The following is a 16,540-nucleotide window of genomic DNA, read 5'->3' on the forward strand; positions in this document are numbered from 1 at the left end:
AGGCGTCTGACTTGTACAAAACTGGTCTGACCCAGCAAACAGATGTCCCAAGCCTCTTGGAAGATCCCTTTTGCAGTCTCCTTCTGTGAAGGACGTTTCACATGGCTTCACTTTCCACCACACAGGCTCTGGAGGTAGTGACACAAGTCCATAACCAGCGAGGAACTGCACGCTGCAGATGAGGTCCCAGCTCCGGCGCTAGCAGTGCCTCTGCAGCCTTCTCTTCCACCACAATGGGCCCAGATGGATGTGAACTGTGCACGGCTGCACTTAGCTTTCCCTGGCATTCTTTGGCATGTGTCTTGGCATGGTTTCTTGATTCAGACACTAAAAATGTGTTGTTTTTTTTTTTTCTTCTAACTGGGAATAAAGTGAATGCGTTATTCCCAGGTGAGAGCATCTGTCAGGTACATAATTAACTCCACATTTGATAAAATGCTTACTTTTTCCACACAAGTCTTGGCTTTAAAATATGGAAGTATTCTGTATTTGAGAAAGATTTAAATTTTCTCTATACAAATAAACAGCACCTGTAACATCTTTGTTTCCCTTCTCCAATGCCAACAACTGTGCCAAGGCTGATCTTTTTACTCAGCAAACATTTCCCCCCACAGGGAAGAGAATTTTTCCTTTTCTCTCTCTATCAGATCAGTTTAATCCAGGTAAATAAGAAGTCTAGAAGGCTTGATAGGGATTTTCATGGAAGCTTTCAGCACAGAAGACCCATAAGAAAAGTTACAAACAATTGAGAGGAAGACTTCAGCCACATATTCCCAGCACACTAAAACAAGCCTCTGACCACAGGCTTCTTTAGGCAGCTGTTCCGATATGTATTTGTCAAAGTGCAACATAATCCTAACTAGTAATAAACAAACCTACTGCATATGAAAAAGGGAAACTAGCTTTTGGGGGGTTGCTTTTTTCTTAGAGTACCTCTTTTCTTGCCTATCCTCTCCCATGTAACCATCAGTGCTACCCACGTGCTGATGCCTCGATGCTTCTTTTATTTTTCCATCCATTTACTTCTCTTTCTGGAGCTCTGACACACAGCCTGGCCCTGTTTGAATGACAACACCCCAGGTCCATGCTGGCAGTATTCAGCGCAGGTTTGCCAGCCACATGAATAATTCAACATCAACTACGGAACGGCTTGTGCCATCTCCATAGCAATAAATACTGCGACGCCCTGAGAGCAGCAGATTATATATAAGCATTCCAAATCTCTTTAGAAGATTAGATTTTATGGGAGGACTAGAGGAACATCCATTAATAAACATACAGGAAAAATACCACGGGGGGTGGAGGGCGGCTGTCTTCCTCTACCTCACCTGGAAACTCTGAAGTGGCTTCCCCTCGCCCAAGCCGTGACACCTTCAGGGAAAGGCAGCAACAAGTTTTCTCCTGTCACTATTCAAACAGACCCTTGAAAGTGAGACCGAAGATAATCCCTCGCTATCACCAAGTTTCTCCTTCTCTGATCCCAGGCACACCACCCTCCAGCTCCCAAGATGAATATTCAGAGCACTTCGCTATTTCTGCTGTTTTGGAAGCACAGACTGTGGTACAGCCAGCAGCTGAACTGAATGACTTGTTGCTAACGCTCACAAATTAATCCCTATGATATTTTTTCCCTACTCAGAGGTGTTTTTGTTGCTGTAAATTTGAATGCTCACCTAATTAAAAAAATAGTTCATATTTCCAATTGTTCAGTCAAAGCCTAGACCAAAAGTAGTTCATTTTCAGGGCACAAACATGGATTTTGTTTAAAAGAACCCCTGGACATCCTGATCTGCTATGGGAAGCCACCAGCAGCACCACCACTTAAAGCATCCTGCTCTAGGACACTGAATGTCCAGCACCGAACTGCTGAGGTTCTGCCAAGGTTTGTGTTCTTCCTTTAGCTGCTTGTCTCTGCTTTATGGGCAGGGAAAGATGAGATTGGAGTTCTAGCTTACACTAAGGTTCCTCAACCAAGCCTGTATCCCAGCTCAGCATAAGGCAGTGATTTCCAGAGCCCTGTCCTGGAAGAGCCCCCTGGAAAGCTGTGCGCTTCCCTCCAGCAGCCTGGCGCCCCGCAGGATCCAGCTGGGTCCGACACAGGTGACAGGACTGGCACCCGGTGCTGCAGCCCAAACAGCCACACCGCCAGGAACGGCACACTGAGATGCTGCAGAGAGCACGGAGCCGTGTCCAGGCTGAACTCGTGTCACCCTTCTACATACACGGTACTGTTCAGAAAATGCTGCAGCACAAAGAGGCCAAGGATTTGATGTAACCATCTTTCCTAATATCTGCAAGATGCTGTGATTTGATATTTTACTGTTTGAGAAAGGCACGACCAATTCAGCCAACACCGTCAGTGCTGTTAATCATCCATGTGACAGATTGTCTCTCTGCTCCAATACTTCCAGTAATAAATGCTGAGAGAGGTGAGAACTCCAAGCAAAAAGCCTGGCAAACCCATGCTGAACTCCCATTGTGCACTGAGCTTTGCCTCAGGCTTTGTCCCTGCCTGCCCACCCAGCTACCTCCCTCTCACCTCCACTTCCAGAGGTCCCTGGCTGTGCTCACCTGCGCACTGCGGCAGTCGGGGCCCTCAGGCTGCCTCGCATCCCGTTTGGTGTAAGCACCAGCCTGTTCTGTCACACAAGTGTACAGGGAAGAAACACACACGTGTGCACCAGGCAGCTAGAACCAAGGAACCTCAGGCAATAATCTATATTAGAAGATTATCGCTAACTTCACTACTGATTTTGTAGTTGCAACATTCACGATTACTTCTACTCACATAACACCTTCAACCCAAGAGATTGATTCATTCGACTCGTTTCTGAAACACCCTCCTTCCCAGGCTGCAGCTGTTTAACAGTCAGCCCAGCGTGCATATCCAAAGCAAACCAGAATGCACTCAGGCATATATTGTTAAAAACCAATATATAATACATATATTCGGCAGCACTAGATCTTGTCAGATTCTCATGAAGTATAATTAAGAGACCTGGCAACTGCTAGCAATTCTGTTTTGCAGGGCTATACTATGCAGTCTCTTAAATCCATGAAGTGCCTATCTGCAAACTAGGCTGCTATTTCTACACGAGTAGAAACGTAGAGAAAGGCAGGCCACTCAGTCATAGGAGGACAAGGAAGACTGGGACTGAGAAGGAGAAATTAGAGGGAAGAGGAGAGCAGAATCTGGCAGCCATAAAGCCAAGAAGGGAACCTTAAAGAAAATTTTGAATGCAGAGATGAAACATGGCTTAATGGCTTATTACTTTTTTAGGTTCTTAGATTACCTGGAGGATTTCAAGCCAACAAGGAGGTTTTTTTTTTCAAAAAAAGATAAAAGAACACTGTCACTCCATAGTTACTCTTCCATTTGGAGAAACACACGATATGAAAATATCAAGAGGTACAGGTAGAGAACACAGTTTTCCAGGTACAAAGCTGAATTCTTCCCCATAAGATTAAGGGACAACACATCCCCTTCTGCAAGGCATGCTTTAGGAGGTTTGCATGGACACAGTTGATGTCATATCCAAAAAGTACACCATTTCCGTGCTGTACTATTTTGGGATCCAGCCCAGCACAGGAAAAAACACACCCAGACAAACAACAGTCAATAAGCCTCAGTACCTTGGTTTTAAATCTGGTGTTAACCTGAACCAACATTATTTACCTGGGAGCATGTGACTGGAAATACCCATTGCTGCTTAGTATACATTTGTTACCAATAGACAGTAACAGAACTAAAAACACTCTTTTGTTTGACTTGAAAACATTCTATTTAATTTATACAAATAACTACTAAATAGAAAAAGTAGATTAAAACAAAATAGTTATTTTTTTCTGGCAGAGTTTAAATGCATATTATATAGCTTAGAAGAAATAAAATGCATTCTCCCCACAGCATTCATGACCTAAAATTCTAGTTAATTCCTCCACTGCTTTCCTCTTCTAGATCAGTAAGATACTAGACACATTGTCATGTGGGTAACAGCTATATATATGTTCCATATTTGAACTGAAAATTGTTACAGACCACACACCTACAAATGTGAAGCACTTAAAATGTGACTATTGAGTTGTAATATGATAATACAGAAAACAATTATGTTTCAGGTTATAGTGTTACAAAAACATTTGTGTAAGAAATCATGAAAGAGGCCACATAAAAATAAGCTTTAACTTTATGCACTTATTTTACAGTTTAAAAAACTGGCAAGTGCACTAGTAATAAATAATTTGCAAGTTTTGTATAAACGAGAAATTCCTAATGTTCAGCATTATTGTAAACATCAGTACACATGTAAAATGCAGCTAAAATCTGACAGTTACATTTTCAGTTTACCAAATTCATTTCCTATTATTCAGGCATAGATCAATGTAGTATACAGCCAATCATATTTTTGGCAAGTCATGTCATTAAAATTAACAGTGACAGTGCAAGTAAGGAATGCAAAGAATTCCTAGTGCAATAAAGAAGAGAAGCACAGGCAATATTGCTGATTAAAATTTACCACTTCCATGTGTTCACCCTGGGAGTGATTAGGAGGATTAAAAAAAAACAGGGGGGGAATAGGGGGGAAGTAGCTGTTCAAAGCCATTATTTAATGCCCTGATCTTGTCTTAGGATTTCTCTGTCTTCCTTCAGGCCACTACCTTTGCAACAGTACATCCAGCATGAGTCTTTATAGCTTGACCATTTGTGAAATGCCCACTGTAGTCACTGAGCAAAGTCCATATGGTTCTGATGTCTCCCAAACAGATGGCTTGGTAGAAACTTCTGCCTCTATAAGAAGCCACATGGGGACCAATTATATAAACCGTCTAGCCAGACTACTTCTGAACCAGACAAGTGCCTTCCTGTCAGGAGAGCACCATGAGAAGGTCAACAGTCAGCTTTCAGTTTATCTAAGGAATTATCAATTTTGGTCAAAGTCTTTTTGATTCGCAGGGCTGTTAGTCTTGCTGATGGATTTTGATACCAGCATTCTTTCATCAACTTGGCAAGAGATGTTAATGTCTGGGAAAAGAATAAGAAACACAAGACACTTGTAAGTATATAAATCACAAGTCAGAAAAGCAATAGATTGGGTTGTTAAGCACTAACACGACATGGTTTTATTGCCTCATTATTAGTCAATTTTCAGAGTCTAGAGATAACTTAACACTATTCTGGTATTTGAAATACACAAGTTTCAAGTGTTGAAAAGTAGTTCAACAACAAAAGAAAAAGTAACTAGACAATGGGTTGATTGCAGTGTCAAACTAGCATCATCTTTAAAAAGTCCAAAAAAATGTTTGAAAAAACACTACCAAATCTTTTCAATGAAACTGTTTCCTACAAGGTTAATGACGAAAAGCCAGAGAAAATACACATTTTTGTCTGATTTCATCACATCCAGAGCAGCTTCAAATGGCTGGGATTCAGAGCTGGCTGGTGTGGCAGCACAGGTCATGGCTCTACAACCAAAACCTAACATGAGACTTAGCAGCAGTGCAGGCCCCAGCCAGATTCAAACCAAGCTCCACAGCTTCAGAAATAAAGAACACAACAACTGGTCAACCTGAGGAGTCCAGACTAATTCTGTTGAATAAAAACATGTTTCAGCAGCAGCCTTTCAAGAAGAACAGTCCCTTAGCCTGTAGGCAGGAGAGGGATCAAAATTCTGTTGTAAATCTGCATGCTTACAAGTCACAGGAAGGCTCCCTTTCAATTTCAAGTGATAACTGAAAATAGCTTGCATGACTACAGTTCAGAAGAAGAAAGATCAGCTCATATCTTCTGCAAACCATACACAGGCACTTACAGGGTCTGAGAACCACCTGTTGGGAATGTTCGGCCTTTGCTGATCTACACAGACCACTTTTCTCATGTCTTCAAAACTGGGATCATTTGGGACCAGGTCATAAAATGGAGGTTTATAGTCTTCTACAATACCTAGTGAGATACAAACAAGAGAGGCATTATTTACTAACTGTCAATGAAACAGCATCTCTGCAAAGAGAACACCCATGACCTAACCACCCAAGAAGCACAATAATATTTTTAAAATAAATCAACACCACCATGTCAAATTGTCACAAAAAAAAAAAAACAGAATAGCACTACTATAGAAGAGTTTTTCCTACCCAAAATGTTAATTGGCACATACTATAATACTGAAGATTAGAAACCATATCCATTTTGCAGATGCTTGAGCTGTAGTGATGAGAATTAAATTCACTTGCCAGAAGGCCACTTTCTATAATGCACAGAAGTTTAGCGACTACTAGAAAACAGGGATTTCTACTAGCAAAGTATAAAAGTTTCCAGGTCTGCATTGCTTGTTTGTTTTTAGTAGGCTCATCAGACACTTTGTCTTATTTTTTGATTCATGACAAAGTCCAAAAAGGACACCAGTATCTACAGTCACTAAACGCTGGAAATTCACATACAATTTCTTGTTATATACATGTAGTAAAATGCCTAGGGTACAACACTAGTACAGCATACCATCACAAAACCAAACACCTGGAAGTCTGTGGCAACCAGTATCTGAATGGACTTTCACAGATTCTACTTTGAAAAGAGAGGAAACAAAAAGCTGATGTGTGTGCTCCCAGTTTATCACCCAGGTTACACAAAACTGGCAGGCTAGAAAGCCTTTTGCCTACTCAGTGAGGCATGTGTGCAGCACTGCTGTTTCATCGGTGGATTAAGCTCACAAATGATCCAGGGAATTCAACTTTCTTAGGAAGCCAATTTAAAAACTAGTGTTCAAAGACAGACATTTGAGCCAGCAGCTCGGAGAAATACCGAGTGAACGAGGCTGGCTGCGTACAGCAGGAACATGGGCAGAACAATGCCAGAACTGCTTTTTAGCAGATGGCAGCTGTCCTATCATCAGATGCACAAGACATTCAGGACATTTTCTGAGAACCTTTTTTCTACTTCAGAATATCCAAAGAAATAGAAACTTTGCTACAGTGGTTGGGATTTAGTTTTCTTGTTCTGTTGAAGATAAAGATCAAAATCCCATAGGTTCTCTGTGAAAATCAGTAAATCCCTACCTGAGAAAACTAGTCAAAAGAGAACCGGTCTGCAGCAAATGCAGCTCACGTAAGGAATTGGAGGTCAGTTCAAAGATCTGGCTACCCAAGCAAGCTACCAGAACGAACGCCTCCTAGACTGCAGGGATTGCCCTGTGGTGTTCTGACAGGGACACATGACAGACTGCCTGTGCTACACGCTGCATGAAGCTGCATCACCTACACTTTCAAGCAATTCTTAGTTGCATATACTGAACATCATCTAGAAGGCTGAAATCTTAGTTTTAAACTCCTCCTGCTTCTTCCCAGAACACAAAATAAAACTTACTGCAAGAACTTGAAACTACAAAAATCTCTTGTGTATCTGTATCCTCTGAAATGGTAGAAAAAGTAGTAGTGGTTTTTTTCTAAACATAATTCAAATGCAAAGCCTCAGAGCTACATCATACAACTCTGAAAGTGATGCCAGGGTCATTAAGACATTAATGGATTATCTTTATCACTAGGAGAGAGTCCAGCTCTATTTTAATTCACTACATTCATGTGGTCTTTCCAACAGAGTATATCGATGGCTATTTCAGATAAGATATATCACATACGAACTGAATTTGGTCTAGCCTTTACTCTAATAGAGTAGTTCTGAAGTACTCTGCTCTACCACAGCCAAACGTCACAGACCCTGTGGGATCACCGCTGGCTCTGCAACAGCTTGTCTGCTATGCCAGCAAGCCACTGTAACCTCTAGCCCACACCACTACTCCTAACAGAATTGTCATTCTGAACTGTGACACACTTCCCTTGCCCACTTCCAGAGGAAAGAAAACAAGCTTCTTACTACAAGAGAGACCCTTAAAGTTGTTCAGCATGACCTATAGCTTGCTATTTTCTGGACAGTTTCAAGATGACTTTTGTCATCGACAATAGGGTGTTGTTGTTTTTTCCCTGGGGCAGCTGTCTTCTTGCTATTCAAATCAATTGGACCTCAGAGCAGCATTTTTTCCACCTTTATTCTTTACATCTTTAATGAAAGCTTATCCTATGCACTTTTGAATACACTGCTGGAGCAATGTAAGACCTACCCAAATACCTCAGTAACAGATACAGCCTTGCAGACATAATGCTGATAACGTACCAGGCGCGGCTTTGAGCAGCAACCACCTTTCAGTCTGTGGTATTAACATCAAGGTCACAGTACTGGAAATGACACTGAAGGTCCACAAGGAACTGAAGAGTGTGTGTGTCAGAGGCCAGGTAAATAAAGATGCCCCAGCACTGTACACTAGGAAAGGCACATATCCAGCAGCAGTGGACAACTGCTCTGCAGAGAACAAGCACTGCTCAGAGTGAGATGCGTGGGGCTTCAATCCCACTTCTGAGTACAGGGAGAAATGTGGAGGGGCCCCTACCCAAGCACAAAGACAACACACACACAAGTACTCCTGGCTGTGGAGGGGCTTAGTAACACATTAAGCTCCACAACAGAAAAGTATTAAGAATCACCGTCACCTTGCAGACCATTAGAGAAAAAGCAAGCCAGATTCACTGGGCAGATTACAGCAACTTAAGAATCTCCAAGAATGGATATGCAAAACCAGGGTGACTCACGGCAACAGACTTTGTCTTTCCACTCAGAACATGATAGACAGCAAGCATCCAGCAGCATAGGATAAGCAGCAAAACGTATAGCGTCTCTTGCCCATCTAACACATGCTATCACCTGGTTCACACGAGCACGCTACCTTGACCTCAGCATGCTCACTCCAAGTGCCAAAGTCTTATTACAGATCAAACAGGGTTATCTGAATGACCACCTGATGAAGTAACGATTTCCACACAGCCAGCCATTTGGATTTTTGAGAGAAAAATGTTTACTTCACCTCAAACCAGTGCAAGGAAATGAAATTACTTCTGGCAACAGCTAGAAATACAAAACAACTGCAAACAAGTACGGTTAAATTAGTATCACATTCGCCTTAAACTTAAGGCTTTATTGGCATGACTAATGTCATGAAGTATCCATATTACTGTTAAAAGCGCTTCCATGGTAGCACCAAGCTCAGTCTGAATTAAATTACTGAAGCCTTTATTTATCCTCTTCGGTAGGTCTGCAGTCCATGCCGAGTTTCATACTATCTTTGTTAAGCTGTAAACACAATCTAAACCTCACTAAGTAGCACTATATATACATATATATATATATCAATAAATATATTGGGAATATTTAAACATGTGCCCTTTCGTGAAATTTTCATTTTGAGAGGTAACTAGGTAAGCCTGTGTGTTATCTACCATACACACACACTATACAAAAAAAATTAATAGATAAAGAGTAAGACATCTAATATTCCAAAAAGGTTCATCAGCCTCCAAAACAGCACTGTAGCTAAGCAGATTTCAGATGAGCTCCTCAAAATTTAAGGCTAGCAATAAAAACATATCAAAATCTTACATATGAAGTTTGGTCATGATGTAGACTGCTAGGTTCAAGCAGAAGATACGCTACACAGTGCCCACCCAGGAGCACGTACCCCTTCAGGTAGTGCTGGTCCCACCACTCTCACTTAGGAACACCATCCCCCAGGTGACAGCAGAGGAGCACAGTGCACACGCTCATCTCATGTGCTGGCTCCCACCCTTGTAGCAGGGAGCGCTGCCTATTCCAGTGAATTCATCAGCCCCTGTCCTACCACGGCAGCTGGCAGACCACAGGCTGCTGAAACAGGCAAAGCACAGAACGCAAAGCTGCGCTGAGAACAATAAAGTTATGGCTCAAATCCTCAAGGCGCTCCAACTGACATGAACTGCAACCCAGAGGTTTCCAGATATTGGGAAATGCAATCAGCAACGCTTTGTAACTGCCTACAACACACATTTGCCAATGAACAGAGTACAGAAAAATGAACACCATGAATTCACAGGACTTTCCTCCTTTCTCCAATTAACCACATACACCTTAACGTGAGTGGGGTCATCATCCCTCCCTGTGATTCAGCTGACATGTTCTTGCACATCCTCTTGCTGCATCCCTCTTCAAGGAGCTCCTCTGATGGGGCAGTAAGAAAGGTGGCAGGATCACAAGCTATGCTCTGGCCAGAGACACAAAGCCTGTGGATGTCCCCTTCTGCTCCTAGTGTCACTCCTAAGGTTTCACCCAGGAGCTGCACACTATGGACCCTGCAAGTTAAACCCCAAACAGCTGTCTAGCCACACAGATTAACCTGGTCTTTTGATTTCAGAGGAGAATCTATTTTAAATCACTTTAGAATTATTGACGGCTTATAAGGATGCTTCAATTAGCCTGCTGAGCCTACCTGCTGCATTTTACAACCTCTAAGTCAGCTTTGTTTAAGCACCTTTTAAATATCCTAGAGAAGACAGGTGCTCGGGACAGAGCTTGAGTTCCCAGGGAGCTTCCTGGCAAACTTGGAAGGTCCACAGATCTTCTCAGAAGTGCCTCCTTCCAAGGGCCTGATTTCTCAGAAAAAGTCTCTCTGCAGCGATGGAGACAACTAGCTGCTTGGTGGCTGCTGTACTGAAAACTACCTTTGGCAAAGGAATAATACTTTATTTATTTTTTTTTAAACTCATGGGTAAATTATTTTAGCCACCAACAAATAACATGAAATGAAAGGCTTGAATTTAAAAGTCCTGTATTATAACAGAGCAACAGTATGTGCTTGCTACTAGAGAACCTACATGCTCCCTGGAGTCCCACGAGACAGCAGCTGGACAGGATTTCCACTGGCTTCAGCAAGCAGAGGAGAGATGGTGCCCAAGAAACAAGATGGAGCAAATAACTTCCTCTGGCATTGGAGCCAGGCTTTGTTACTCTGCATTAGCTACCACGAGTCTTCACTGCCATGGCTTAGGGCAGCCTACCCCATCCACTCAGTGCTCACTCGCACCCATCTCTCTGCAGCAAAAATGCTTCCTCTGTCCCCTCTGGCTCTTGGCAGGTGCCTTCTGAGAACATCTGCAAGGAAACCTTAATCCTCTCCTCTACAGTCTTCCCTCAAATTCCCACTTGCAATAGTTTCCTCAAAAAGACACCACAAACCACTGCCTGCCATTCTGACCATGCTTCCTTCGTTGGGGCTCGTGCTTGGCCCAGCTGGCACAGGACATCTGCGCTGCGGGGTTCCAGCCACGCCACAGGAACACAACCAAACAGACATCTTTCCTGAAGCAGATTTTTTTTTTGTCTGATGTCAGTTATGGAATCCCAGTTTTGGCTTACATGGGAGTAATAGAAGTAATGAACAAATACGAAGATTCAGAATTTCGTCAGATTTAAACATGTTACAATTAACAACTTGTCGCTGCTGACATCTGCACATGTGCCTGAGGGGCATCTTCTGAGTCCCCAGAGAACAAAACCCAAGGAACAAAACTCAGATAGGACTGCTATGCTAACAAGGACAATAAAAACCACACCAGCAGATACCCAGCTTCAAGGTTCTTAAATTCAGATTCCTTGGCAATGAAATAATGCAACACCGTGCATTACAAAACAGAAATTTCAAGACCATTTTTTCAATCAGAATTGTGCTTCAACCAAATCCTGCTTTGTGAGGCTGTTTAACTTGGTAAATCAAGAGCATCCCTGAGTGCTGATCACTTCACTACTTAACTTTCTACGTCTTCTTTCTCTGTTCCATAGGTATTATCATAGGAAATAAACACCTAGAAGCATTCACTATGGTTTAATGGCACACAAAAGTTCAGAGATGGGTCTAAAATTTTAGCTCAACTATTTGACATAAATTGTTTCTCGTCATTAGTTCAGCTTTAGCAAGGGACTCTCCTTCTCTTCCTTAAAAGACGTGAGGCAACAATACTTCATCGTGGTACCCAACTTAAATTCTGAAGAGGCAGCAAAACGTCAGGAATATAAGTATCTTGGAGGTCCAGTATGTTGCTGTACATTCTATGTATTTCAGTGGCAGATGTTTTGCAGTGAATGATTTGCTTCCTACACTTTAAAAACAAAGACAGGAGTCCTAGATACTCACCATTGCTAACCATGCGCCTAGCTACTTCCCAGAGGACCAGCCCAAAAGCCCAGATGTCGACCCTTTTGTAAGAGTCGAAGCAGTCAGCCTGGATGGTTTCGTCCAAGACTTCTGGAGCCATATAGCGTTTGGTGCCCACACGGGGATTGTTCCCCACATCCAACTGATTCGTGCTTTGGGAGTGCATAACCGCAAGGCCTGAGCAACAGAAAGACACACACAGTTAAATCCCCTTCAAAGCTGCACATTTCAAATTGACTGCGAGCACTGACACTCATCAGACAGTTTCTTAAAAGGAAGGAACTGAGAGTCCAACCGTCCAAAGATCAACTGGGTCAGCTCCAAACCTGCTGTCAAAAACAGCCAGTGTGTCCACAGACTTAGCCCAATTATCTCCTAAGGGATTACCATTAAGCATGTTATTGCACTGTTGTAAAGTGTTATTATAGGAACTGAGTGTTTTGCAGCCACTGGATGTCACCGGCGCTCTAGGCACATACATGCAGAAGGCCAGGCATCTGTTACTTAGAAGAAAACAATTTCACCCAGCATTCAAATTTATTTATAGAACTTTTGGGTAGGCGGTTATAACCAAGCTGTGGGGAAAAGAAGAAAAACACTGCATGATGGATATACGCAAGTTAAAAAAATAAAGCTGAAAAATAAAACCCACCATATTTGTAGTAGCTTGAAAAATAAACATCCTCAAAGTGATCTAAAATGAGTCAGTCAAAACCACTCTACCTGGTTTCTACTAATTACCAAACATTTAAGCAAAGAACATTATGTGAGGGACTAAATTACTGTAAATTTGGAAACACACAAAGTACTCATCTTGCCGTGGTAAACAGAGAGCACTACAAATTGAACAGCAACAGGTGCATGACATAACTAAGCAATGGGAAAGAAACAGACTCCGTGATTTCCTCAACAACTCTTGTAAGAGGGACATATACTATTTACATTTAACATGACTTTATTTTAGATGAAACTTAAGCTTTTACTTCAGTCCCACAAAGCACTAACCTATCTGCAATACAGATTGTATTTCACAGTAACACAGTCTGGAAAACTCTCTCCTGCAATTTAAATGCCCTTCAGATAATTTCAGGTTGCTAAGAAAATGCTCATAGCACTTCTAGAAAGATACCGTGTGGTTTTTTTTTCAATCCTGAATATTTACTTATTATTATACATACATATGTATATTTAATCTTCCACACTGGAAACAGAGGTTAGAAAAAGAGTTCCCAGCAAACTCTGAACATGTCAAGACTCTGGAGAACTTTTGTTAAAAATCGTAATGCTCCATCCAAATTGGGCAAAACAGATCCAATAAACTGACAGGTCAAAGGTTTAGGGCTGAGGGATGCAAGTCAGCATCCTGTACGCTACAAACCAAGAGTGTTGCAACAAGGTCAGGGGACAACCATGTTGTAATCAGGTTCTCATCATGGTGGCATCCATGCTGCTGACAAGTTAGGAAGCAGATATTGCACTGCTTCGTTTTCCTTTCACCTCAGGAGATGTCACTGCACATTTAAAACAATGGAGCTCTTGTTGTACCATAATACATCTCTGGGGGAAAAATTGTCAGGGATGCGTATTAAAACACATTGTTTTCAGGATGGTGAACGAATCACCTTTAGCATACTGGAATATCTTCCAGAAACAGAAATCGAGCAAATGCATTTTGTTAGCATTCTTTGCATTTTCCTTACAAATACTATACAAATACCAGCTCTTGCTTCAGCCTGATGTTCATGTCTCTAGGGGGGAAAGTGACGGTGGAATGGAAGGAGGGAGTAAAAAGAGGGTTGAGCTTATTTTTCTTTGTATACAAGCTTTATTCTGCCATTTCTCAGTAAGACCTGTTACCATACACATGAATTGCTTTACAAGCAGAACTGACTAACTACAGGGCAGAACTTCTCCAGGTCTGTCAGTGGTCACAGACTGAAGTGAGGCTGACATCTATCCTTGGACTTTATCACAGGTTCTGTTTAGCTAGGACATACCTGAAACAGACAGTTTTGTAACTGCAGCTCTGGATACTTGGGGTGCTGTTGGAGATACTAGCATCCAGCTCGGTGCTGAAGGACAAGCAGAGCAGCCAATTCACAAAGCTCTTGCATTTACTGCCAGCCACAAGGACTAGGACTGAATGGCAGCAAACACCAAGCGCCAGAAGTGGAGCATCTGAACTGCAGACAAACTCATACTCCAAACAGCAGACGTGTCAAAGCAGTTTTATTCCTCAGTTTTCCAAACCAACACATTCTTAGTGGGTACATCGCAAATCCAGAACCTGGGGTGACTGACAGAACCAAGTCCAGCTCAGCTCTGGGCAGCTGTAGTGAGTCTTTATCTGCTCTAATCAGTCTGTAAGCACGATTTTTCTTTAATAGCCCATTTGTTGAAACAGAAGAGAAGGCCACCAGAGAAGGAGAAAAAAGACAAAGCTATAGAGGAAAAAAGGGCATGAATATATCCCAGAAGTAAGAAAAACCTTTGTTAAATCTTCTCCTTACACATAAATAACAAGTAAAGACTGCATCACAGGAGCATACATGAAGTTTTCAAGTTTAAAAACTATATATTTTATCACAAAAACTAAACCAGGAAACATTTATGGCTGTACTATCTCAGAAAATCTCTCGTATTTCTGATAAATGTAGTAGGAGGGCTACAAAGATGCTCAGAGGGCTGGAGCACCTCTCCTATGAAAAAAGGCTGAGAGAGCTGGGGCTGTTCAGCCTGGAGAGAAGGCTCTGGGGAGACCTCATTGCAAACTTTCAGTACTTAAAGGAGTCTTATAAAAAAGATGGAGAAGGACTCTTTACTTGGGTAGGTAATGGTAGGACAAGGGGGAATGGTCTTAAACTAAAGAGACAGATTTAGACTAGACATGTAGAGGAAATCCTTCGCTGTACTGGTAGCAAGACACTGGAGCAGGTTGCCCAGAGAGGCTGTGGGTGCCCCATCCCTGGGGGTGTTCAAGGCCAGTGCAGATGGGGCCTTGGCCAAGCTGACCTAACGGGAGGTGTCCCTGCCTATGGCAGGGTGCTGGAGGTAGATGATCATTAAGGTCCCTTCAAACCCAAGCTATTCTATGGTTTCACGTGATTAGCGTGGTGATTGATAATCAAGGCCAGTTATGCTCTAGCCTCTTCTCAGGGTGAATTATGAATTAGAAGCCAGTCTGTGAAGTTTTGCATTTTTCAACGTACACCTCCATTATTATTATTATTTTTAATTTACTATTCCCCCTGCAAATTTAGATAGGCCAGCCCTCTGTGGCTCAGGTGTGTGGCATTTATGTATTTCCTGGGTGTTCATCATGTCCCACAGGAATTGTGCACTGGAACTATCAAAAATCCCACTTACTAATATGCTTCTAATCTAGCCAGTGACTTCCCTGTACTATAATTCTACCACTATCTTCTCCCTTGCATTTACAAAATAAGTTTTGGCAGGCAATCCCATCCCTTGGAATGAACATTCTTGCAACTCTCTCAGCATCCTACCCGCTTAAAAGCCTAAAACCAGCTGGTCAAAGGGACTTTAGTTCTGGACTCACTGAATTACCTGGGGTAAGGCTCTAGCTAGACGGATGCCATTAAGACCTACAGAGCTTGGCACGGTGAGCGCATGATGCTTAGACATCAAACAGGAGGACATTTACTTCAGAAGCAAAGCGAACCCTAACAACTGCTACGTGCAGAAATCTATGAATGGCATTCAGCAACTAAAACCCTAAGAACAAGTCAAAAACAATGCATTTATTTCTGAACTCAGACACTGTACTGAGCCTCTTCAGTAGCGGTGGCAGCAGAGCAGCATCTCTAAGTTGTAAGTGCCATCTAGCGGCTGTTATAATCCTGCAGGGTAACACCAAAAAAGGTTATTTTAAGGTTACTTCAAAGCTTTTCAGGTTGGAGTTATCTAATATATTTATAATTACGTTACTGCAGGAACGCAGAGTATATTAGCACTGAAATGAACTCACCTAAATCTGCTATGCAGCACTGTCCATTTTTCTTGACGAGGATATTTTTGCTCTTCAAGTCCCGATGAGAAATGGCAGGCTTCCCCTGGGTTCCAAATATCTCAATGTGCAAATGTGCAAGACCACTAGCTATGGACAGGACTATTCGCAGGCAGCTGACAGTGTCCAGGGTAGTGAGCTGCAGATAGTCATACAGAGACCCCATTTCGTGGTAGTGGGTAATTAACCACAGCTGGGTACTAGAGTTTCTGGAAGTCATATCAGATGCAATAAAACCTTAAAAAAAAAAAAAAAAAGAAAAAAAGATGACAGTTCCTTCAAGACTCTCCTAAGAAAAGAATCAATACTACTAGGCCTCTCCTGTAATTTAAAACGTAATTTAATTAAAACTTGTCCTCCATCATACTGCACTGAAAACAGACTGCAGGTTATTACCATGATGGAAAAAAGATGTTTTGTTCTGGAACTCTAACTCAACCCTACACAC

General features: G+C 42.1%; 1 protein-coding gene across 2 annotated transcripts in view; it reads right to left on the reverse strand.

Moving 5' to 3' along the window:
- Positions 1–320: 320 nt before the first annotated feature.
- ACVR1 (activin A receptor type 1) overlaps positions 321–16,540 on the reverse strand; it is a 59,122-nt gene continuing 42,902 nt past the window's right edge. For both annotated transcript variants that reach the window (XM_032189908.1, XM_032189909.1), the window contains exons 7-10: positions 16,054–16,329; positions 12,045–12,242; positions 5,811–5,941; positions 321–5,023 (exon numbers count right to left, since the gene is read on the reverse strand). In XM_032189908.1, coding sequence (XP_032045799.1) covers positions 4,889–5,023; positions 5,811–5,941; positions 12,045–12,242; positions 16,054–16,329 — 740 coding nt within the window. In that variant the 3' untranslated portion in view covers positions 321–4,888. The remainder of the gene's footprint in view (positions 5,024–5,810; positions 5,942–12,044; positions 12,243–16,053; positions 16,330–16,540) is intronic.

This window comes from Aythya fuligula, chromosome 6 (genome assembly GCF_009819795.1).
Source record: "Aythya fuligula isolate bAytFul2 chromosome 6, bAytFul2.pri, whole genome shotgun sequence".
NCBI classification, from domain to species: Eukaryota; Metazoa; Chordata; class Aves; order Anseriformes; family Anatidae; genus Aythya; species Aythya fuligula.